The sequence below is a fragment of the Daktulosphaira vitifoliae genome, unplaced genomic scaffold, assembly GCF_025091365.1.
Source record: "Daktulosphaira vitifoliae isolate Bord-2020 unplaced genomic scaffold, ASM2509136v1 Scaffold_2, whole genome shotgun sequence".
Classification (NCBI taxonomy): Eukaryota; Metazoa; Arthropoda; class Insecta; order Hemiptera; family Phylloxeridae; genus Daktulosphaira; species Daktulosphaira vitifoliae.
The window spans coordinates 27,156,259-27,182,509 of NW_026099573.1; the positions used below are offsets into that span (position 1 = coordinate 27,156,259).

The following is a 26,251-nucleotide window of genomic DNA, read 5'->3' on the forward strand; positions in this document are numbered from 1 at the left end:
CGAATGCTATTTTTGTGTGAAAATTTTCGATTTTGTATTTTCCATTTTTAACTTTATTATGCTATAACTTTTTGAAAAATGTATGAATCATTACAATTTTTTTATGAGAAGTAGTATTTATATAGATCTTTCATTCGACATACTGTTTTTTTAAATCGGATCATTTCCCTATATACGAGGGGGGTTTAAATCTAAAAAATGCATATAGAAAGTAGAACTTTTTCAACTAAACTTTAGAAAGTGTTCAGGAAAGTCTGACACTTTTATATATATCTNCACAATTTCATACTAAATTTAAAAACTATAATTAGTATTTATTCATATATTATATTTTAAAATCAAAGAACTACTAATCAGGATATAATTAAAGAAATAAGAGTTCATGTTGCTTTTAAAATATTTCACCAATTTCTCTAAAGGAAACACTATCTACAGATTTGCATCGAAGCGTTTCTTATGATAGTGATTTTAATCACTGTCAGATATCATCTATACTTGTCCCATCTATGCCTCGTCCATACTGTGCCTCGACCCCACTGTGCTACCGTTTTTTTTATATGTGTGACCCTTTACTTGCCCACAGGGGGGGATTTAAAATGACATCTTTTTTACAAAAAATNCTTCAGGGGGGATTCAAAATGACAATTTTTTCAAAAAAAATTTACTTTTTCAACTTAAATTTTGAAAGTGTTCCTGAAAGTCTGACACTTTTATATATATCTTAAATTAAAGCTAATGTAATATACTTTATTATGCAAAAGAAAAAAATCGGAATTTATTTTGTCTTCACGGTGAAAATAGCTACCAAATGCTATTATTGTGTGAAAATTCTCGATTTTATTTTTAACTTTATAATGATATAACTTATTGAAAAGTGTATGGATCAACATAATTTTTTAATGAGAAATAATATTTTTTCGTAATCCCTTTTTCCTTCGACATACTTTATCTTAATCAGGATATTAATAAGGAACTAGCAGATTATGTAGCTTTTGGAATAATTCACCAATTTTTTAAAAATAAATACTATCTAAAGATTTGCATGGAAGCGTTTTTTTTTTATAGTGATTTTAATCACTGTCAGATATCATTATACTTAATCCAACTATGCCACGTCACCACTGTGCCGCGACCCCCCTGTGCTGGGTTTTTTTAATTTTGTATTCTATTAAAATTTTATAGTTTGCTTGTGTGTCAATATTCTTTGGTCTGAGTTGGTATTTTTGAGGGTTGAATAAAATTTTGTATTCAATTGTACTTAATAATATTCTTTATGAAAGATAGATCTTTATGAAATTTCAGTTGAAAAATTAAAATATTTTAGATTTTAATTAATTTTATCGATTTATTATTTAAAGCAAACAAATGAATAAAAATATTTTCTTAGGCAATTTTTGTTATAATTCTGTTTTTCCTTAATTTTTTTTAAACATGAATTTTTGCTGACTAGCGATTGTTTCAGAGTTGTCTGAGGACTAAAACTGTTTTATGTAAACACATATGTGCATTTCTACGCAGAGACAGATTGGGTTGATAAAACCAAGTAAAATGAAAGAATTTCATAATTTATTTATGTACATTTATATAGACCTATGAGTCATAGAACATTATTTTTTAACTCATATTTTTTTAAATATAATTTGTAGGATCATTTCTAAAATTTAAACATTTGGAAGTTATTTCGATTAAGTGACCTACTCAAAGCTCTGCTTACAGACAACCTATGAATTTTTAACTTAATCTTTTAAAACCACAAGATTTTTATTTGTCTTATTTATATTTATATACTCGTAACTGTTAATTTTTAATAAATAGATTTAAATGCCAATCTCTATAAAATGTTTGAATTATGTATTTTATTTGGATTGTAACTTTACTGAAAATTTAATGAGAAATAACTAATAAGTAGCATATGCGAGGATTGATTTATTGGTTTTTAATATATTTATTGAAACTTTAGTGATTGTTCACTAAATTTATCCTTTGATAAATGGTATCATATATACTTAAATAGATTAAATTTTAGAAAATTATTAAACTAAGACTGGTCAATAACTTTTAAATCAGTTAAACAGGAGTTACAACAATTTTTAAATTCAGACTGAAAGATCCTGGTTTTATTATTTTTATCATTAAGCATCACATTACGATGTTCTTATTTAAACAAGAAAACTATGTATGCTGCTATTATAAAAATTAAGTTGGTACCCATATAATGAATAAGGGTTGATCTAAAATTATTTAACCAATTATAAATGGATATAAATAGTACTTACTATAGAAAAAAAGTACTCAAAATTATTATTAATTTAAAAGTAATCTAGTGGTTAACGATAAATCAACTGTACATTATTCTGTATAGTATAGAGCATAGTTATAATTGTGGAAAACGTTACATAGAATTCCTAAAATTTTGCCCCAGCGAACTGCTAAATATCTTTTTACATAGTATAGATATATTTATTAGCCATTAATAAAATTATGACTATTCAATTTGGAGTAATTTTTAACTGTTGATAAATAGTGATACTAATGAAAATTAATCCCCACTTGTTACAATAATTGCTTGAAAATAAAAAGTATATTTTATTTGATTTAAATAAACGTAATTGAAGGCAATAGTTAACCAACGCTATTTTTTTAATGATCTTTAGATGTTTTAAATTTTTAAACATTTTATCAAAAATTAATGTATAATTTTTTCATAAAAAGTTATTAAAGTAGAAAACTATTTTCGAGGAAAGGAGTATGTTCAATTTTTTTCACTCTAAATAATGTATTTATGTAATTATACTTACATATTTTCTGAAATTTAAAGGTCCTTAAAGTTTTCGTTAATTACGACAATGGTATAGAAAATTGTTTTATATCATTGTTCAACTTAGCAATGTTTGATGTTGAGATGGAATTATTTTAGTTATAAGTTTATTATTTTTTATATGTTTTACTATTTTACTGCGCATATCATATACAGAATGATTCTTTTGTCGTAAACCAATTATTTAACGAAAAAATAAAAATAGCATTGTAAATTTTTGTTTTGTTTATTTTAGTGAGATGATTCTTTCAATTTATTAATCATGAAATATTTTTTATGTTTATGCCTTAAAGAGTAACAACTTAATTTTTCAAATGGCAACATACCTAATTAAGTAGCTTTTTTATTATATTGTGATATAATTAATAAAATGTTGGTGGATAGCGAACTTTGATAAAATATTTCGGAATATATTAACACTTAAATTTATAGATTTGAGGTGAAATGAGGGTTATATTATTTTTATCTTACCAAATCACTCTGTCATGTTCCCCTTTCTTCTTAGATATAAAAATGTGTGTTATTAACTTTCTAAGTACTGATTAAAAAGTTGTTATCGACTAGTCATTTTTTAAATTAGATCATAATCTAATTGATAAACGAGTTAATTATGTTTGTTCCTATTTAAAAAAATTAAGTGGCTTTCCTTATATGTTCTGAAATTATAATACTACTGATGGCCCTGTATAAGTTGTAATTTATTTTGTCCGAGACCCTACCAAAGCTTGTGTCATCACTGGCTTCAAATATAATTAATAGTAGATTGTTAAAAAAATTTGTCTTCATTGTAAATTTTAATAACAAAATTAACAATGAAATATGATTTAGAGTTTCAACTTAATTAATAAAAATTTTAATTCGTATAATTTGAAGTAACAAATATTTTTTATACGATAGATGTATACATTGTATTTATTATTTTAGTTGTATATTATACAGGGAAATATAACAGATTGTCTAATTTATCTATATATTTGTATTAAACTGTATATTATCTGTTATATATGCTTTCTTTGTTTCAAAAGTCAAACAGAAGCTCTCGAGTGTAAATAAAAATCTATTTTAGTTCTACATATTTAGGTTGGTGTAATTTGTATTATATTTTATTTTTATTCTTACTAAATTATCTTAATTTTCATAATTCATTGTTAATACTATTAAAAAGGACAAAAGTATAATCTTATTTTTTTACCTTATTTGTAGTAGATGACATTCCCATATATTTCATGTTAAAATAATTATTACTGTCAAACAAATAATTGCCTAGTATGGATATAGTTAATAATTTCTTCGAATGTATTAAAAAATGATACTACAGCATTATTTTCCTAGCAAAGAAAAAAAAATGCAAGAGAAAATTTCATTTTATAACCTTACTAAGCACATATTAATACAATAATAATTCAATTATCTAGTTTATTCTTCATTAATTTGTTTTCATATATTAAATATATTATTATTATTATAGTTATAATATAATTTATATATGTGTCTTTTAGGAAATTATTTCTCAGCGCACTACTCCTCAATCTCTTTTGGAGTTTCAGGACAGGATTCGCTCATTAAGCTCAATAGATGCTTCTTTAGGTGTGCAAATTTCCAATAATTGTATAATCAAACAAGAACCAGGAATAAATCAAGACTCAAATTCTGTAATGACTAATTCATCATCTCCGTCGGTATTAAGAAAAGTACCATCACTTAGTGACTTATCATCTCAATCTTCAGACAATGATTATTCAACTGATATGGGTGAGATAATTTTAGAAAAAAAATTAATTTTTTTAACTGCATTCTGTTATTTAACTTCAAATGTTCGTGACTTAATTAAGGTGAAAATTTTATATCAATGACTCTGCAATCTATCGGATAAAAAAAACGGTGTTGATGATTGCTGCATTTACTAACACATAGATAGCGCTAGCATTTTAAGTAATCAAATTACAAATAATTAAGTGTCAAATTATGTTCAGTTTAATAGATGATAAATTCATAATAAAAATGATATCACTTAATATTATCTAGGCTGATTAAAATAAAAATTTATTTAACTTTTAATTAATTCAATTTAGTGTCAAGTTATTATGCACGAGTATTGATATAACAGAAGATAGTTGAATAATAAAAGTGCATCAATATTTTAATCAACAGGTTATATCTATATTATTATTTAATTTATAAAATAAATTATTGTTATTTTTAAAAAAAGGTAATCCTTAATTTAGCTGTTTCTTTTAATTACTTCATCAAATATTATTTATAAAATTAAAATTGAAAATACCAAGTACTTAGAAGATACAGATATATATACATAACTGTTTATTGTGTAGTTTACCGTATTTTTTAGAGTACAGGAAAAATCTGTCATTTTAATTGTAATAAAAATTAATAGGAAATTTTAATGTTAATTATTGTAGTAATTTAAATTAAATTTAAAATTAAAATTTTTTGTTTTAATTAATTTAATTATAATTAATTCTCTAATAATATGAAAATTTTGCAACATTATTTTATCTTAGTGAATATAAATTTGTATAACAAAGTGGAAATGTCATTATATTGAGGCACCTAAAGCTAAAGGCATGGACGGCTGGAACCGAGCAGGAGGCGCCATTGCACTATCTGGAATTTTTTTTGTTTCATTAACAATAAAACATGTAATCCTGGCTACTAAATCTGTTAATTTTCATTTGAGGTTTTGTCAATTTAAATGTATTGTGGTCAACTGTGTGTGTTATTAACAAAATTTTAAAAACCAGAAAAGTAATTTCGGGATTTTATGTAATAGGTATATTGATTGATGTTAGGCCGTAATTAGAGTTATAGTGGACACATATAAAAGTAAATTTAGGGGAGGGTAAGACAATTTTTTTTTTTAATTAAATAGAATATTATATAATATATATTTTTATGAATTCATTTTTTCTTGCTTATAATACTTCTAAAAATACCATTTTTAGTAAAAAATTTTGGTTTTCTTATAAAGTTTGGGTTGGGTTTACGCCTTATTAGCGTATGGGTTGTGGAAATTGCCTCCATGACTTTAACTGTTGTCGATCATCTGAGAAATTTTATCATTTCAATTCAGTGTGTTTCGAGAACGGACGTAAATTAGATATTATATAATTAATAATCCTCTATGATTTTTAGTTCTTTCACGAGAGCACTAAAACTATTCTTTTGCAAAAAAGTAGTTGTTTTATTATTTAGTTTTACACTTTTTAATTTTAATTTATTATTTTCACTTTGAACTTTAACACTCAAATTTATGATTTTTGGAAATCGCCTAAAAATTCTCATCATAGCTTTACAAAAATTTGTCTTTAGAAGAGAATTTAATTAATTGTTTGAATTTTCTGAGGTTTAATACTTTTAAAAAAATTATTCTTAAAATATTTATTGTATGTTTGGGTTTTTTCTCGTCATATAATAGTTATGAAATGTATATTTAATATCCACCCTAAATTATATCTCTAAAATTGTCTACTACTGTAATTATTTTCTTTCGACCCCATATACCTCAGAATTATTTATTAAAATTTCCTAGATTTTTGTTAGATTTAATGTTAATTTATTAATTAACCAAAATTATTGTATAGTTAACATATAAATATATAAAAAGGTTGGGTTGGGTTTGATTGATTAATTGATTGATGTTGTAATCATACAAATTTTGTAAAAATAGTATGGCTAATTGAGTTTTTAGAACTACACTTAACTACAGAGTGTAATAAAACTTCTGTGTTTAAAACATTCAAAACGTCAATGAACTTATAAAAATACATGAAAAGTTTTTTTTAAAAAATGGCTACTTCTTTAGTATAAAAAATCAGCATTATTATTCACTTAAAATTTGAATGTTACATATAACGTCATTTATTAGATGTTCCCACGGTAAGTGCACCTGTCTGACTATTATACCACCTAAACACCGTTCCCCGTTCCTCTCATTGTAATTATGTTCGAACTAACTCACTTTTATTACAGCACTAGAGTGCACACCTATAGATTAATATCTGTATTGTTTTTTGGCCGTCGTCCATGCGATTTCATCGACGATTAATGGTTACCGAGTACTGTTGCGGTCTAATGGTCACTCTGACTTAGATACAACACATGGTGATTTTAATATAATGTTATTATTTTACATTTACTTGTTAACTTTCATGGATAAGTTGACATAATTTGGAACTACGTCAAGTGTTTAAGAGTAAAATTTTTTGCTTAATCAAATTTATTCCAAATCGTATTAACGACACGTTTTAATAAATGTATTCACTTAAAAAATAATGTTTTTCTTAGAAAAACATTTCTCTACCTTAAATTTTTGATTTGGTTAATTCGGATGGTTACACTAATAACTCGTTAATTAAAAAAAAAAAATCAAAATTTAAAGAGCTAGTTTGGATTTTTAAAATAATTTTGTTTTTTGTTATATGAAAGGAATTTTGAGAAATATTAGAAAGTTGTTTAGTTGGATATGAATAGTTGAATGGTTGATTTGTTAACATTTAAAAAAAATACTAGTTTTTATCAGGGAAAATTTTCGAATGAAGAGGGTAGAAAGTCCCAAGATCAATTCACTACTGTGCGGTTACTTATGATTATTCTAAAATCAGAATAATTATCACTTAATGTACTTGTAAACGATTAAACTTACAAACAAGGACAAAAAATATATTTTTTAATATTTGTCCGTTAAACGACCCCAAGCATTGAAGGGGTTGGGTTTTTCAGGGTAAGGAGAAAATACAATTAGCATTCTGAAAAATGTTATTCTAATAAGAGCCTATGGGCTTCGCAGAGAAAAAAATATAAATAAATGATTTTGGTCGTTTTATGTATTATTCATAAATTTCTTAGATAAAACCCAAAACTAACTTGAAAGAAAAATAGAATAATTTTTTTGTAAATGATTCCATTTTGACTCGAACGACTTGAAAATAGTTATAAATTATGTTTAAGTGTGTTATTTTAATGTCAACATATAATGCAAATGTGTAGTTTTGTAAAAGTGAACATTTTACTCGCATTAACCTTTAGCCCTTTATATATGCGCCACCTGTTATTTTTCTACTGGACAACGTTATGAACATTCACTGATGCGTGTTTATGTAATATTTTTAAGTAGTAAGCGTTACCACCGTGTGAATGTGGGGAGTTGATGGCGTTCCATTTAATTCGTTTATAGGGTGTCGTTTCTCCGGTGTATACGTAAAATTAATTAATATTTAGCGTATCTTTTATAGACAACATATGTGGGGTTTTTGCTAGACGATAGTTAACAGGAGCAGTAGAATTCCCACAGTTAATAAATAATTTCATATATATTTACGTAGATATGTATGTATAGGTTATGATATCGAATGAGCTAATGCTCGGCGGCAGAAATAAAAACGTTTTGTGTCTTATTATTAGCGTCAATAATTTGAAATTCAGAAAAGAACGTATGCAATTTGTTTGTCGTCTTGAACATGAAATAAAAAAAAAATCATGTATCTTCGTCACGACGTAAATTATATTTTATTCTGTTAAAGTTTTTAAACGGCTTTAAAGTTACACCGTAGTTTTATTTTTGACTGAGGTATTGACCCGGAAATCAAGACCTCAAGTGTCATAATGCATATTTATGTATGAATATTATGTGTACGTCTGTATATATATATGAGGTACACGTAATCACGAGTGTTATTAGTAATCTAAAATGGTCTGATGAATTTAATTAAAATTAAAAATTTTAAGGTTATGCGCGCTCCCTTGGCGTGCTTAAAACGATTCTGTACTGTGTAAAGATCGTCGGGGTCATTGTGTAAACACTAATATTATACTTGTTACTAGTAAATGTTATAATGTCTACATCAACAGCCTGCTGGCTTTAATATTATTTATTGTCCCTTGTGTGTATTAATCACAGTGTGTGGGTCGTGACCCGCATCCAAAATTACTCCTCATGGTAGTCGGGTATTTAGCTCAATTTACTTGTTAATCGATTTTAATCCTCGCGCACTACCGTCGTGTGTTGAGTATCGTGTGTAATTTGTATAAATTGACGCGATGCTGGACGATAAAACGGCGGGGCTACGAGAGAACCATAAACCAAATACCAAAATCCGCGGGGAAATCGTTGTTTTCGGTAACGGCGCAGGTAGATCCTACCGAACAGCGATTGTGCGTGAATCACGGTGCAGCCCACCTGTTTGATCCGTCCACGCCCCGTCCAATCGAAACACGCTGAAAAAGTATTGAGAACAACGAATACATTTGGAAAATTCTACGGTGGCTCTTGATTGAAATAATGTTCCATGATATCTTGATGAACGCGATGCTGCGCGAGAACATCAATTTCGGCTTAAAAGTTACCCCTGACTTCTTGTAGTCCGAAACATTACCCTGATGTGTGAAGGCCACCTAATATTCAGATACAAAATGTACTCGGATTGTTTACCGAGTTTTGAATTGAGATAGCATTTCATAAAAAATAACGCGCATATTTTACTGCGCCCGTTATTTATAATTTTTTTCGACTTGACTGCTAGGGGAATTTAAATATGTAAATAGCAAGTGAGGTCTTTCTAATCATTTAACGAGCTAACAAAAGCAAGTTTAATTGAATGTTTGCTTATGTGTATACTTGAAATTTTTATTACCGAGTGCTCGTGTTATTAATCTGAAGAGCTAACGAATTACACGACTGATATTATAATAACAAATTCAAGGTCAAATTTCACTGGCTAAACCGTCGTCGGACAATGACTGAATGGTTTTTTATTTGTAATAAATTTCTTTACGCGAATTATATATGTCTCATTATTCATAATTGTTTGTAAAATAAATTGTTTCAATTTTATGTTTATTAGATCAAGTTTCTGCTCATTTATTATCATCATCATCATCGTCGACGGTCGCTGGGACTCATCCGAACAATAACAGTAATCAACAGCAACTAGTACCGCCCGTTCCTCTTACTCCAGGAGTCCCTTTAACTCCCCTGACACCAGGCACAAACAGGACCATGACCGAGGCTTTACAGGCTACTTTCGCTCAATGGGAACGCGAGCGAAATCGTCTTCGGGTGCCTAAAGGTATATAACTATTTTTCTGTGTAATTAATTCTCCATCTTGAGACAAATAAAACGATAATTTGAACATTTTACCGGTAGAAAGAAACGAACTAGTCGTATCCTAACCTCGCTGAAGTATAAACATAGTTGGTTTGAGATACCTTGAAAATGACTACGGTGTATTATGTAATCTATGAACCGTTTGGTCTCGGTTTGTAGAACTTTGAGTGTTAAAGTAAAATAAAATGTTTTCTTGTACGGCGCATTGGAAATTCTCACGGTTTGCAAGTGTCTGATGTTGGCTGATGTTAAATAAAATAAATGAAAAAGTAAACGATTAATAAATGCCAAGGGAGGCCAAAACTTCAATGTTAAACTTGGAAAAATATTTCTTTTAAATATTGAGTAACAATGTGGATTGTACTCAAATGGACAATTATCTGTTTATAGGTATATTTGGGTGCAGCAATTACTAATATAGGTGTGAATACAAATATGTTTATACAGTGATGACTGCAGTGACGGCTGCGTGTGTGTACGGTTAATTAGTCGTATACGGCTATGACCGTGTGAACTGCAGGCATGAGTGTATTTTGTTTTTAACGCAGTAATCGACGGCATAGTTGGTTTTTCCCACGGTCGGGTAATGGTCAATAGTCGATGTCACCGCAAAACGCAATTTTAGATTCGGCATGACTTAAATGTATGTGTATTTTTGACGAGAAGATTCTGATGGTACTACATAATAGTTATCTTCGTTTCACGTGTGGCGGTAAAAAAAAAAACAATAGGAAATTATCCGCTATACATTCTTGTGGAATAAACAAAAGTAATGTAACTGCGTGTATGAAATAAATTTGCTTTCAAGAAGTTCTATTCAAATTGCGACGGGTCTTTACATAACGTTTGGGGGAAAGCGTGACGACGGGCGGCTGTGCACCACATACTGTTGTACAATATTGTAGAAAATATGTTATAAACAAGTTACGTATGCCGCTTGTGCGATAGCAAATTTGAACTTACTCATACAATACCTCATAATGTTGTTTTAGAATGGAAATATTTCATTATCTTATCTCTTATTAATTATTACTGTATTTCTAATATTATCTCTTTTCGCTTTTTTTCGGATTTCATACATAATACGTTTTAATTAAACGAGAAATTTTTGTTTTCATAATAATTAATTGTTTTTTTGTTTCCAGATCCTCGTCAGTGGACTGCTGCGCACACTGCTCAATGGTTTCGGTGGGCTTATCGTGAATTCGCCGTGTCCGACGAACCTTTGACACCTTTGTTGAGAAGGCTCGGAGGATCGTTTTTTGCTATGCCTCCGCAAAAAGCCCGTCTGGGGCAGCAACAGCGTAGCCAACAACGAATTCGACAGAGACCCAGACGTCGGCTCAGGAGCAACAGCAGTGTGTACACCAGCGATAGTGAAAATGAAGACGCTACATCAGCTTCAACCGAAGACATTAAACAAGAAGAAATGGGCGACGATGATGTGCTCGTGGATGATCTCAAGAAAAAAACTCAGTTGTATTGCAAGTTGGGCGAAGAGCTGTTGGCAATGGGCCGTGAACGTTTTGTGTCCGAGGCACCGCCGTACCTCGGCGATATTTTATGGGAACATTTAGAACAAATGACCAGGGGTAAGAGTATTTTACATTTAATTAATATCAATTAAGGAATGACGACGTGAATTCTCGTAAAATCGCGACCCATTAGGATTTAATTTGACGTGTAATGAGTATAATAATCATAATTAAAATGCTCGATATATTTAATTTGCTAGCAGATATTCTCATAATGTCGATTAACTCGACTGTTCCTATGACACGCCGGTAGATTTTTATGAACAAATATCGACAATGATTCTCTGGAATATAAAATATTGAACTTGTAAAAACAAATGGTTCTTAAAAATTAGTCTTATAATTTCTATCGGAGTTTATTGAATTTTGGAAAAAAAAAAAAATAAATTATCTGTTGTTTTTATACGTATACATTTATTTTACTGAGATATTTAAATACATTATCGAAAAAAATGACTATTACTCGTATTATTACCCAGCAATATCAAGTTGAACTGCACCGTACAAATCCTTTGGTATAATTCAGTTACTAACAATATGACGATTGTTATCGAAATACCTTTTGTCCGGTCTACCGTAGTTCCTGTGTGCGCTGTGTCGTATTCATAACGGACTATACTTACGAACTTGCTATTGTTTTATTTTGATATTTCAAATAAATTGTTTAAAAGTAAAAAATAGACACATTCGGATTATACATTTATCTTGAATTGTGTAATTTTCATAGGCTATCATATCGAAACGTACGTTTTAACATCACCCACGTGAAATTCTCGGAAACCAATTATATACATAGTGTATGTTAATAAAAACGTTGTATGTGTCAAGTCACGAAAAAACGGTCAGTGTTATCTGTGCGAGATACACTCACTATCTCTGTTAAAACGAGATTGGCCGCTATTGCACAGTACTGATAAAAACGCACAATACACGAACGACACATTTTAAAATCGCCATAATGCACAAGTTATGGTTTTTTAATTTTTACTGTTTCTGGAAAATCGAAATAAAACTGCAACCGCACTGTTGAAAACGTGAAACTGTACTGACACATACCGATCATTTATTCGGCATATTGAAAACAGGAAAACTGTATAAGCAGGATATCCTTTGGCCGAGCCAGCCTTGGCCTCGGTCAAAGGATATCCTGCTACCCGGTGCGATTTATACGTCACGATCACCTCAATGTTTACATTCAAAGGATATCCTGCTCTCATCCCGTTTTTGGTCTGGCCGTGGTGACGTATAACTTAGGATAAATTACCTACGTCATAATCCTTCCCGATAGATTCTCGTGACGTATTCCAGGATTTCCCATGACCCCTACAGTCAAATAAACACAGTGGCCTATCAAAGAGTGACCCTTAACATACACGCGTATTTGTGTTGGCAAATAATTAACGGCCTCGTGTTTATCTTACATGATCGTTTTTCGTTTAGAAGTCGACCGACCTACGACAACTGCCAGTTTCGTCAATCCCGGAGCGCAAGGCGTACCGGCAAATGGAGTTTATGGAGACTTCTCTGCCATCAAACCCGAAGGAGGTTACCCGCCATATACCGAGAGGATTCGACTTCAACAACCCCCCGGCAGGAGAGGCGTCCGAAACCAACAGAACCGCGTCAATCTGTACAGATGCGGTAGTCAGAATGTCACCGGTAAGTTATTAAACGCGCATGAATAACATTTTACACGGCGAAATGAAAAGCGTGTCGGGGTGCCTGTTTCACCCACTACACTATTAAATCGACGTGCGTTTAATAAGCACCGTATTATAGTGTACTACTCGAACGATTAAGTGCACAATAGTAATAACATGCCCATCGTTTATGATATTAAATTGGGTCACAGCTGAAGCTCCCGCGGTCCGAGTACACTAATATTGTCTATCTGTTGTCTACAAACTTTACCTTTTGCCTCCCGCTGGCTTTATTATACATATTACAGCTGATCAAAATATTTACCCCCACAGCCCCCGCGGAGCCCCGCGGGAGTCCGCCGCTTAATAAAAAAACACCCTGTTACCTGCGCAACGCACCGTATGAATTGAGTAATACACTGGCTGGAACATCAAAGCACTTGATATTCATTGTACTGTGTTGTGGGACCGTTTATATTTTAATCGTCGGTTTCCAGAAGAAGTCTCCGCTTGCCGAAGAGTTTTTTAAAATTTTAATAATTGTCCGAAAATTCAATTCTAACAATTAATTAAATGCGGCGGTTTCTTTTTTTTTACAACTGCGCTAGTGTCTATTAAAATGTTTATTATCGGTGTACTTGTCAAACCATAGACATTATTTGTTACATTGTGTTCAAGCACTTATTCTTAAAAGTACATTTACATCACAAGGTTCGGTATATATTTTAATTTATCTTAAAATTCAACACCCCCTAGACACATGATGAATAGAGTACGATTTTTACTGGGGTATTTGAAAGAGCGTGTTGCCGCCTATCTGTACATACTACCGGTAGTTCCGGTTATGCGTCTTAAAGAAATCTATAAGCAGCTGCTTTCTTCCAGGTGGCTGGCTGGCTCGCGCGCGCTAGTGCTAAAAAACTACGTATGAATGGTAAAACATTCACCGTAGTGAATAGGGGTAGTAAAGGTACGCCTTTCGTCTCAAGTTTCGTCGAAGTTTATTATGCAGTGGGTATATGGAAAAGAATAGGCACGGGCTAAAAGAATTGCGCGCGTGCAATAAAACTACAAATACACGCCCACCGCAGTGGTGCCCTGTAAAGGTCGTACATCCGGTTATCCTCCTTGTCCTTGCTGTCTAGGCAAAGTCTATTGAACGTCGAAGTAACACGAAACTCGGAGGAAACAATCCTGAGCGGTATACTTCGATGTAGGATTTGTATTAAAAATATGTGTTGTTTTACTACGGGTGTTGTATTTAAAGAGCCGCCGTGTCTGTTAATTACAATTTTACATTGTGAAAACACCAATTTCGCTGTTTTTTTTTCTCTTTGATTGCTATTTTGACGTTTTGTGTTGCGTTAACTTTTCGCAATAGATTTGTAAATAGAAAATCATTAACTCCAGAGCAATCAACCCAACAATCAATTGTTTTTACTTCCTGTTGTTTCTCTTGTTTTTTCTAAGGTTTTTTGTCGGCCTTACAAAAAGAACTCCAATGGAATAAAAGGTATTTATTTAATCCTGTCGACCGCTGTTTGAGATGTCTGAGATTTTCAAGTGCGGGGGTTGGTTATTGAAAACATTTGTTAAGAACACGAGGTCTACTTAATTTGTAATAGCGTTAAATTTACTGATTTACAATAGTTTATGCTCTGTGTTTATTTCATTTATAAAAAGATTCTAAGCTAAAGATATTATTATGAGAATTACATTGAATAAAAATTTTAATGGTTATATAAAATGACGGAAAATTGTCCGCTACATCAAAGTTTTACTGGTTATCATTTATAATTCTCTGTTTACTGTAAACGCGTCTCTTCGTCAATTATCTCCTTATTATACGGTTAAATTTCTCACATTATTTTTAATTTAATCATTTTGAATGTTAATAAAACTTTTGTTAGCAAATAAGTCAATGCGAACGTTTTTTAGTTGATAGTTTTTAGCCCAAGTGATACGAAAAATAGAGCTTCGATTAATTTTCATTTTTTTTCCCTTGCCCATATTACCAGGAAGGGTTTGTTTGTTTGATTAAGGCTGTTTTTTTTTTTTATAATATATTGTCGTGCTGGCAGAGCGGTAGAGTTGTTTTGTAGTGAGTTGTGTCTGAGGAAAAATGTTAATTTATGATTAATTTAAAATCATGTTTTTATTCATCTATTGTAATTAATGTGAATTTTACTCTTTGTTTGATTTGAAATAAATTTTTTAGGTATTCACGGTTTTGTCAGATTTTTTTAACAATAGGTTACTTAGTCATAATTTTAAGTGTATTAATATTTATGCAGAACGTATTGTGTTTAAATAGTTTTCGAACGTCATAAGAAAATTCTATGATTTTCCACGAGAAAATTATTTGTACGTCGTCCAAGTTGTGTGTTATCGAACCAGTGCTGCAACTGGTTTGTGTCCAGAACAGTTAAATTATTCATTGTCTATTCGCTGTTACGATGATTTGAATATCCGAACTACATTCATTATTTTGTACACGAGACCCCTTTAAAAAAAGGCGGGGGACCAACGACGACCAAGTCCGTTTTGCTCGATACCCAACCTCGCAGGTAATTTAGCTGGGCCGTGGTGGGGGAACAGCAGAGGACGCTGCCGACGCTGTCGCGTATTCAACACACACACATATCAAAGACGTAACTAGTAGACTCCCTGCAGCCCGTGTGTGTGGAATACAATTTCCGTCGCAGGCAATATCGTGTATTCTCATCGCCACTTCCGGCCGTGTGTTTCAGAATTTAAAGTGTCTCGAATTCGATTTTGTGCGCGTTTCGTCTGATTGTTTTATTTTCGAATTTCTACATTTTTTTGCGTCTGGTAAAATCGCTCATCAACTTTTTGAACAAAGCCTCGTTTTATATGTCCTGTCCGTACTGGAGTAATGATGGTACTCTTACAGCAGCAACATAGAAACCAGCTCCAGGCCAACACGCTGGATAATTTGGAAAGTTCGCAGGCCAATTCGGCAGGATATTTCGATTTGGTTGTTGCTGCGGCGGCAGCCAGTCGTCTAACGACAACTACTTCCAGTTCGGTGTATCAACATCAACAGTACAACAATAACTACCAAAATAATAACAACTTGGAAGTAGAAGATAGAGGACGGCGGTTGTATTACGTTAACAAAAATAACAATTGCAACGGTAATTAAAAAACGTATCTTGTTAAAGTTGTATTTAAGTTCGTTCCTAAGACGGTCGAATGCATTTTTTTCATATCGACGATTTTCATTTAAAAAAAGTATCTTCAGTCTCTGTGTTTTAGACTAGAGTGTTTTTCTCCGTTTTTACCAAAGAAATCGTGTTTGTTTACACTTGTATTTTTGCAGTAAATTCAACAATAATAGCTTGTACCTGTGTAGCCGCTAGCTGTGAACCGTTTCACTTTTTTAATGTTCGCGTAAAATGACAATGTGTTACACACATAACGCTGTTTCTGTCCAACACCGGCAGCAGCCGGCTCAATTTAATCGAAATTGTGGCGGTTATATTGTTGTATAAGTTTTTATGCGCCAAGACAGTTATATCTAGAAGACGGCTGGCTCGTGCCCGATCCTAGGCCACCTGTTCTCTATAACGTCTGTTGCCGCTCGTATATATTATTATGTAGTAGCAGCTATAGACCACCTGTTGTTGAACGGCGGCTGCCCGTAGCTCTCTCGGTTCGATTTCTGTCCAAGTGGTCTTTGCTCAACTTTGAAATTGCAATATTGTATAAACTGTAGTTTCTCCATCGTCCGACTAGATGTTTTGGTCGCGAGTGTAGAACTACTACAAGAGTAGTTTATTGAAACCGATTTCTCGGGTTAGTCGCGCTTTTGTGTCGTCGTTGAAGTTTAAGATGTGTTCTGCAGTAAGTAGAACTAGGGTAATTCTTTGTCGTGCTAGTGTGGACTGGGGTTGTTTGGACACCGAGGGGTTTCCGTTGCGTCGGCGGAAACGGAGGAAGCCACAGGTGCTGCCAAAATGCATATGGGGATGTGACGGGCTCTGAGGACGTGTTTACCCTAGCCAGACTATCTACCCGCGTACACCTAATTTTGTTGTGTAGTTACTTTATGGTTTACACAGACACGTGAAAGTAATTCTTGAATAGCACTCGTACTTAATGCACCACAATTTCATATTAGATCGACGCACGTTTTTAGCTTCGAGTATTCTAGTCGACGAATTCATGTGAATTTTGGCTTGTCGACTATCTATACCGAGCGTAAATTGTATGAAATTACTCTCTATCTAGCAACTATAAAATTTATGTGTGTGTGTTTTTTTTTTAAGTAATTTTAATGTCTGAAATGCCCACTGTGATCCAGACGAACATCCTGTAACGTAAGAACAGCGTCGTTCATACGAACCGGGCACGTGTCCTCCTCACTCATTGGACACCTGCTGCCATGGTGTTGGCGGGCTATTTGTTGGCTCCTGTACAACCAAACGGCAATTAATACCGATCGAGGGACAACAATAGTAATTTCCGTAACGTCTTTTCTCCCTTTCATTCCACTCGAAACTCGATGTAAAATAACTCTTACGGGAGTTGATGGGCGAATTTCTATGTTTTTTATTTGCTTTTCAGTAGATACATACGCGTATGCATTGCTCGAAATATCGGTTGCGGTGTCGTCGTAGTTATCTCTATTCGTGTAAATTGTGAACCGGTTAACTTAAATTAAGTACCCGACGGGTTTACATCTAATTCCATTGTCCAATAGCGCAATATTCAAATTAAAAGCGGTCATTTTATCACCTTGACTTATCGTTCTTTCCAAGTACCTAGTAGTATACCGCTTAGGTGTATTATTATTATTTATTTACGTTGAACATCCTCTCTAAAACCCATTGATTATTCTTTAGAGGACACCAGCAATATTATCTCCGGTGTTAGATACGAAATATAATAATTTTAACGACAACACAAAAATTAATTAACGATAACACGCGGTAAAATAATCGATATTACTTTGTCGATAAAATAAATTTACTCGTAGTTTATTTTGTATATTTACTACTAATTATAGTTTACCTTAATAACCTCGATTGTTTGGTACTATAGCAAATGTGACAATTTTGAAGATACAAAGAAAAAAAAAAACGCTACTTCAATAACGCCAGCCGTATTCATTATATTCGTATTTTATAATTATTAAATATATATTATATATATATATATATGTGTGTGTATTATTATAACGTGTTCAAGACGTTACATAAATATTAAATACAATATCGTTTTGATATTCACCACCTGATGGTGAGCCAGTGTGCACACGTGTTAAGTGTCTATAACGCGTGGCGCACGTACATGTTTTTTATTCTCGTCACTTGGCTTTGTTAATTGATGATGATGTATACGGTAAAAAGGTGTTATTCTTTGCAAAATCTTTGCAACGCACTTTTTGATTATTTAATTGGAAAATCATTTTTGACTTGATACGATTAAAATGTCGGTGCTCACGGCTGAGATTCTACAAGTTATTACAGTATGTAATTTAAAAACGTAAAATATTTATTTTTGGTGTCTGTACAATTACATTATATGGAATGTTCAGTAAGTAAGGAAATTGGTTTCTACCATTTAATCGTTTGTAACAATTCACCTGTTTCCTTACTTACCGAACATTCTGTATATGTCTGATTATTATTTGCATGTATAGAATTATGTATCTGTTGTGCGCTGTATGGAGAGAAATAATTTCATTGGTAGAATAAACGATACATTAACAGTGTTATCAAAAACTACTAATTGTGATGAGGTAGTAGCTGAATTTTAAATTTTTGTATAATTTGATTATTTGAAAATCACACTAGTACATAATGACAAATGTGCGATGTACTCGTGTATTGTTTAAAAGTATATATTATATCTACAACAGAAGAGCACTGTTAGTTCGATTAGTTCAAGAAAATTGTTAGTTAAATTAATAAAGTACTTTCAAAATATTCTAAATTATAATTACAGTTTTGTGCATTATAATTAATATATTGTAATCATCATTTTATGCAAAACAGTTATCTGTAAAAAATACCATCAAAGTTACTGAAAACTATCTATCCATTGAAAAAACTTCTTCATTGTAATCGATCATACAGTCAACACACAAATCATGCCACTTCCCCTGTTTATCACCAAAACATGCCAATCAGCAATTGGGTCCACTATTTGTTCACATCTTTTCTGATTTCTGATTTCCCATCTTAATCGTGGCCGCCCCTAAGGTCTCTTTCCTCGCGGAGTCCCACATTGAATCATTTGAACTAAAATTCGCTCTTTTTTCCATGTCTGTTCTACTCATTGGAGTCTCTCTTTTTTTTTGTTCCCTAATTATGTTACAGCATTTGGTACAACTGTTTTAACGCTTAACTTTTTCAAACGGAAAAATACAATTATTTATAATAATAATAATTAATATATTAAATACTTCTGGAAATGGTGGAAAATTTTTTTAAATATTGAAATTGTTTAAACTCTGTACGGGATCTTTTTAATACATTCAATAGAAATTTGTAGTTATGATCATAACTGTATAGTATTTATTAATAATTTTGTCTTATTAAATAGAATTTATAATCTTTGTGCGTATGTCACATAGCATTCGAAAAAACGACAAATTTTTATGCCATAAATATCTCATAATCTAAACATGCTATTTAGTTGGGTGTAATTATCAACTATAATGTTTTAATTATACTTTAAATACTAAGTTGAGCGTAATGTTTTATTAAAAATGGAAAAAATTTAGGTTATATTCCGAAGAATAATTACTTACAAATGTTCCATTTGTAAAACTTGATATACATTTTTTTAGAAAGTATTAAATGTTAAAGTATGCGTTTTTTGAAATAAAACTGACTTTTTGATGAAATAAATAAAAAGCTAGAGTAAATCCTACTTGCTACAAGCTATTTAATTTCGTGTAAACTAATTAATGATCATCTCTACTTTTATTGTAATTAATAAAAGTTCACAAGTTTTGTGTTGAAATTGTTATAAATGATATTAGATAAATATTTTCTGACTGTACATTTGATCAATTATAAGTATTTTTTAGTTAGTATTTCAATTTTGGAAGTTAGTTTCATAAGAGAATACTTTTGTTATCAGTCTAAATTTATAGGGCGTCCCATCGAAATATTTTCGTTGATTTAATACGAACTTGATCGAGACGAGAAAATTAAGTATTGCGATCATCATCTCATTCGCAAGAAAAACGTTCATAATTTTGAAAATTGTCTCAACGATCATGTGCCTCAGCAGAGTAAATGCGAAATGAGCCGAGTTTAATAAGACGGGCGTTGCGTAACATTTAATATCTTTTCTAATTATCTATTGTTTTTGTTTTACATCTGTCAAAATAACTGCACCTAAACGTCACACGTTCGATCCAAGAGAGTATTCTCAAATGTCATAAAATGGGTACACGATGGCCCCCCGTCGATGTACTCTTGTGGGCGGCGCCCGGGCGTCCACGACCCGTTCACCAATCACTGACTCGGTTCCGTCTGTATACGTTCAGTGTATCATGTTATTCTCTGTGACCCACCTCGGTTGCTCGGTCTCCCCTTCGGGACAACGGCGGCGGTGAACTTCCTGTTGTCGTTATTTCATTACGTTGATGACGCCGTTTAACCTGAGGACCAATTCCTCGACCTAGCCGATTTACCGCACCCAACAGTTGTCGTCCCTCTTCATTTCCAACTCCAATTTATGCATATCTGTACGTTTACGCGTATACGTACCGATAGACATGTATAACAATGACTGGGTAGAATATTTAAATACATTTCGACGGAATAAAAAAACCGGCACTACGGTCCAACGAGCTTGACTACAAAAGCGCACAGCCGTGAAATAAAGAGATTTCCATCTATTTGATTATTATTGTTATTATTATTATTATTATTATTTTTTTAAATAATGGAAATAATAATACTGTATAGTGATTTTCTCCCGACGCCATTTTGAGATCAGAGATTGAGAAATCCGCAGTGGCAATAACACGGTCCACCGACTGTGTTCATTTGTGTAAACGTTTTTCGCAAATGTTTAATTAATATACAATACAATCAATTAATTGATGCGCACTGACTGAAGTCCATTGTAGTGTACTATAGCTAACGAGTATGGCATAATAACACTTTTAACGGACTCGTCGGGTGAGTTCATTTTGCTGTAATAATAACACAGTGCAAATGTTTTAGGTACTGTTCGCTATTGTACCGAAAGTCGATTCCTTTTAAAGTGGAACACTTAATTTGCATGTTTTTCGTATAAAGTGTAGGAAACTGAATTTTACAAGAATATAATAGATTACATAGTTTTTACGCGCCTTTAAATTGAAAATGAGTTAATATTTAAACGTTATGATTTTTTCTTACGAATTTTTTTATTTCCAGCACCACAACAAGCGACCACTCCACCAGCGGCAGCTGTGGCCAACCGAGGATCCGCAACTCCTGAGGACATCCGAATGGTTTCTGAAAATCCTTGTACTATAGACCCTAGCGCATCGCCCGCGTCTACAGATCTCTATAGTCAACAGTCAGCACCACAACTTATGCAGAATCACAGATATCAACAACAGCAGAGGGATCAATATCAACATAGGGCTCGTAAGTAAATTTTGATTTAAATTGATATTTTAACCTTGTAAGGCTATTTTCAATAAGCAATGTATATTGTATATATTATATTATAAGATCAAAGATTTTATGAATATTATTTTAAACTTGAAGTAGGTTTTGTATAAGAAAGTTTTTAATATTTATTCCTGATATAACGAAATTGAACCGTGTTTTCGGTTAAAATCTCGAAATATTCGTTGCTTCATTCATTTATTTGAATTAGGTAGTCATATTCCTTTATAAGTACCCACATGTCTGTATCGTATTTACGTTGCGCGTGATACATTACTAAAAACTTTTGTATCAACATTATTGTTAATTTTATTCAACTTATAAATCATAAATTCTGGCAAAATTGTTTTTCTAAACAATTTGTTTTTTAATCTACGTGTCAAGTTATTCGTCACTCATCAAATTTAATCATAAGATATTCTGGTTATGAGCGTTTACTTTTCTGCAACAACATCCCGCCCTCATGTTATTGCGAACAATTAAATTTTTTTTTTAAAAATCCATAGACATCTGAAAACTGAACTAAGGAAAAAATAATTTTATCTGAATACATGTGTGTTATTACCTACACACTATTTTGTTACCTATAATAAACTAACAACCCATTGTCCTACAGTTTTTATAGCTCATCAGAGTCACGGTTCAGTGCGGTACATTAAATCGTATAATCTCCCTCCATCGAAATAGATGTTCATTCCTAATTCTATGGTTCTTTGTTAACTATACAACGCCCATCTTATATAGTCATGAAATGTAATGAAAAATGGCTGCTAGTAGTTGTTTAAAACTTCATTTTAAATTTTTGTATAAATTTAAACACTACGAATAGAAGAGGAACGAATATGCTTCGAAACAAAATAATAATTGACAAATCGTTATTGTTCTTATGATTTCTTTCATATGTCTTATAATTTTTGAAAACTTATTTTTTCTACTAAATAGTTATATTTGAAGCGTGACAGGGCCAATTGATCTAAGCACCAAAAAATTTTTTTTCGGGAAATCGATAAAAACCATTTTTCCACGAGGAGCCATATTTATCTGGGTACTTGTTTTTTATAATAAATATATAGTTATTGAAGTTGATTTTTTTCACAGTATTCACGTGGATATACAGACAAATTTCATATAATAAAAATTGTTTTTGAATTTTCTATACTTGGATCACTTGGTTCTGCCACGTCTCATTTGTAAGAATTTTTTCGAATTATTTGATATTTTTCTTCCCAATAACTGATTATTTCATGTGCTATACTGTATTATTGATTTAATAATAGCAGTATAAAAATTTGAAAACTTGGGTAATAATTTTAAGATTTTTGTTTTCATCTGTTATTAAGAATTAAGAATTTATTTTTTTATATTAAAAATGTTCGTTATTATTCATACTTTATTTTAATAAGTCTGAAACAATAAGTAGTTTTAAATTCCTTTAATCGGAGTCTGGTTAAAATGCATATCACTTATAGGAAACATCATAGCAATGTTTTGTCTTCATTAAGTCTGGTCTGACGTTTTACGAACTTAATAAAAACAAAAAACTGTTGAGTTTAGATAAGTTATTCATAAAGAAGTCGATATAGAACTTTTTTTAGAGGTATTTAATTAAAAACGAAAATAATATTTATGTATTGTAGCTATTATTGGCATAGTTGAGGTTTTAAGATGCTCATATCGATCATTAATATCCCAAGGTGGGTGAACAATTTTTGTTTTATGCGTTGTTAAAAACAAAATTTAGACTTTATTATTAGACTTGAAAAATTTTTATACACATTTTTTGTATGTATATATTTTTTTTGTACTCAAAAGATCAACTGAAAACATTCTTGGATTCATTATGATAAATGACATTTAAAAAATTATTTTTTAGCTATATACACCTTGTTTGGTTAATCATTTTTTGAAAATATTTTTTATTTAAATAAAATAATGAAATCATATTTTGTCAAATATGTTTAATTTGATGCTATCAATTTAACATCTATTATATTAATTTGTATTAGTATCATTTCATATAAGTTTTAAGTTATAATGATTTATATTTTCTTTTAGATCAACAACAACAACAGCAGCAGCGATACACAATGGATAGTTTTCATGGAGATTCATACTCGAGTAGTAGTCCTTACCATATGGATCCTGCTGTTGGAGCTTCTCCATATTTAGCTGCTCCTCCACAAACTGTTCCCAATGGTAATTCTCAAAATACTGTAATGGTAGACCATTGGGCTGTTGCAGCAGCTGCTGCTGCTGCAAATGGACCTGCAGATTCCTCAAATACAGTTCATTTGCAACATTTCATGCAACAACAATACCTCCAATATAATAATAATCACCAAATTCATTACAATAATCAACCACATCAGCAAACACAACAACAACAGCATCAAAATCACATCTTAAGTATGGGAACGAACAATGGAAATTTAATGCAGCAGGATATAAAACCTCAAGTCGGCCAAACCTCAGGTCCACTGATTACTAATGGATACACTCCAAGTAAGTTATCATGAATGATTTTATATAAGTGAATGTAATATACAAAATATTATTATATTATATTCATTAAATAAAGGACTTATTAATGAATTTTTTTTGTTTTTTATTTTTTTAGGCGGAGGACCATGTTTTACTGGAAGTGGACCTATCCAATTATGGCAATTCCTTTTAGAACTGTTAACAGATAGACAATGTCGGGCCTTTATTTCATGGACCGGTGGTGATGACTGGGAATTTAAATTAACTGATCCTGATGAAGTTGCACGTCGTTGGGGTGTACGTAAAAATAAACCAAAAATGAATTATGAAAAACTTAGTAGAGGTTTACGCTACTATTATGATAAGAATATCATACATAAGACTGCTGGAAAAAGATATGTTTACAAATTTGTATGTGATCTTGAATCTTTGTTAGGGTAAGTTTAATTGAGTATAATGTAATATAATAGCTTGATCTTTTATTTAAAATTTCAAACTTACATGTACATGTATATATCTCTTAATATCGCATATTCTATTTCATTCTAGAGCTATGGAAAAAAAATGTATGCCACTAAATTAAAACTCTTTATTTTTTTTTTTTAAATAAGTTTGTACTAGAATTTTCATTAAATTTAATGGTTTTCCTTTTTATTTAGGTATAGTGCTCGGCAATTACATGCTCTCGTTGAACCAGAATGTGGCACTAAAGATCATGATGAATAACAAATCAACACCACCAGTATATACGAAATTGTGCATAAATTTTCTATATATCATTAATGATATGAAGACTGAGCCCTGTCCAACAATCTTAACTTTTAAAGTTATTATATTTATTATTTCTACAAAAATTGAGACAGTAATCTAAAGTTCTCGTGATAGTTGCTGTGTATACCAATTTATTATTTTATTTATAGTTTATACAATTTCTATGTAAATATACATTTTATATTGAATGATTACGTTGAGAGCTTATTGTACAAAAAATACCGAATTTTTATATTAATAATGATTGAGAAGCTTATTTATGACATTAATTTTTAATATTAATATGTTATGATTGATAATTTATAATATTTTAAATTTGATGGTTATATATAAGTATCTACAGATTTAATATTTTTATGTGTATATGTCGAGTATATATATATATATCATTTTACGTGAAAATCAAGAATATTACATTTATTTAATTTTAAAAGTTTATTGTTTAAATTATTATTTGTATATATATTAATTTACCCTACATGATTTTTCTTTGAATTAAAAAAATCTTTTATGTATATATTTATAAATTATTAAGACTGTTGGTAATTTTACAAAAAAATAAAACACCAATATTTATAACCCATTGCATTATTTGATGTATAAATATTTGTAAAAAATATCTTTCAAAAATAAAACTTAAAAATAAACATAATTTTTTATGAAAACTAGAAATTTTAAAGTAAAAATCTACAATTTATCGTATTTGGGTGTTATGAAAAATAATTTTGGTGGTTTTCAAACATGAAGTAAAACCATATTTTAAAACCAATTCTTTATTTACTATCATGTTAAAGTACAAAGGTTTTCCGGAACATTGTAAATAAATAAAAAACTTGTTATTTGTACACATGATCCTTTATTAAAACTTATTAGAACTGGGGTTAAAGTCATATTACTTTTTACCATATCCCATGATTTCATATTTACTGTCAATATTAAACTTATATGCAATCAATTTTTAAAACCTTGTATTCCAATTAATAAAAAAATTTTCCCTTGATACTTTTTTTTACCAAAATATTATATGCCTTATTTTCATCATAAGTAAAAGCTTTTAAAATGCAAGTATCAAATAATTTTCATTAGTTTTTTTCATAAACTGATTTTCAGTTTTTTTTCTTTATTTTAATGTACTATGCTGAATGTTAAACTTAAATACATATATATCTTCGTTGTTCAGTTTTGAGTATTTCAATCTTATTTTAAGATTAGATTCATTAATCAATTATGCGCCAGA

At 30.9% G+C, this 26,251-nt stretch overlaps 1 protein-coding gene across 3 annotated transcripts in view; it reads left to right on the forward strand.

Annotated features, from left to right (window-relative positions):
• The window catches only part of LOC126897790 (ETS translocation variant 4-like), a 32,759-nt gene extending 7,337 nt beyond the window's left edge, over positions 1-25,422 (forward strand). The window contains exons 3-10 of one of the 3 annotated variants that reach the window (XM_050671659.1): positions 4,318-4,570; positions 9,676-9,900; positions 11,085-11,531; positions 12,915-13,133; positions 21,523-21,738; positions 23,818-24,264; positions 24,380-24,680; positions 24,903-25,422. In XM_050671659.1, the coding sequence (XP_050527616.1) occupies positions 4,318-4,570; positions 9,676-9,900; positions 11,085-11,531; positions 12,915-13,133; positions 21,523-21,738; positions 23,818-24,264; positions 24,380-24,680; positions 24,903-24,969 (2,175 nt within the window). In that variant the 3' untranslated portion in view covers positions 24,970-25,422. The remainder of the gene's footprint in view (positions 1-4,317; positions 4,571-9,675; positions 9,901-11,084; positions 11,532-12,914; positions 13,134-21,522; positions 21,739-23,817; positions 24,265-24,379; positions 24,681-24,902) is intronic. The other 2 variants (XM_050671658.1, XM_050671660.1) reach the window with 2 other exon arrangements.
• Positions 25,423-26,251: the final 829 nt, after the last annotated feature.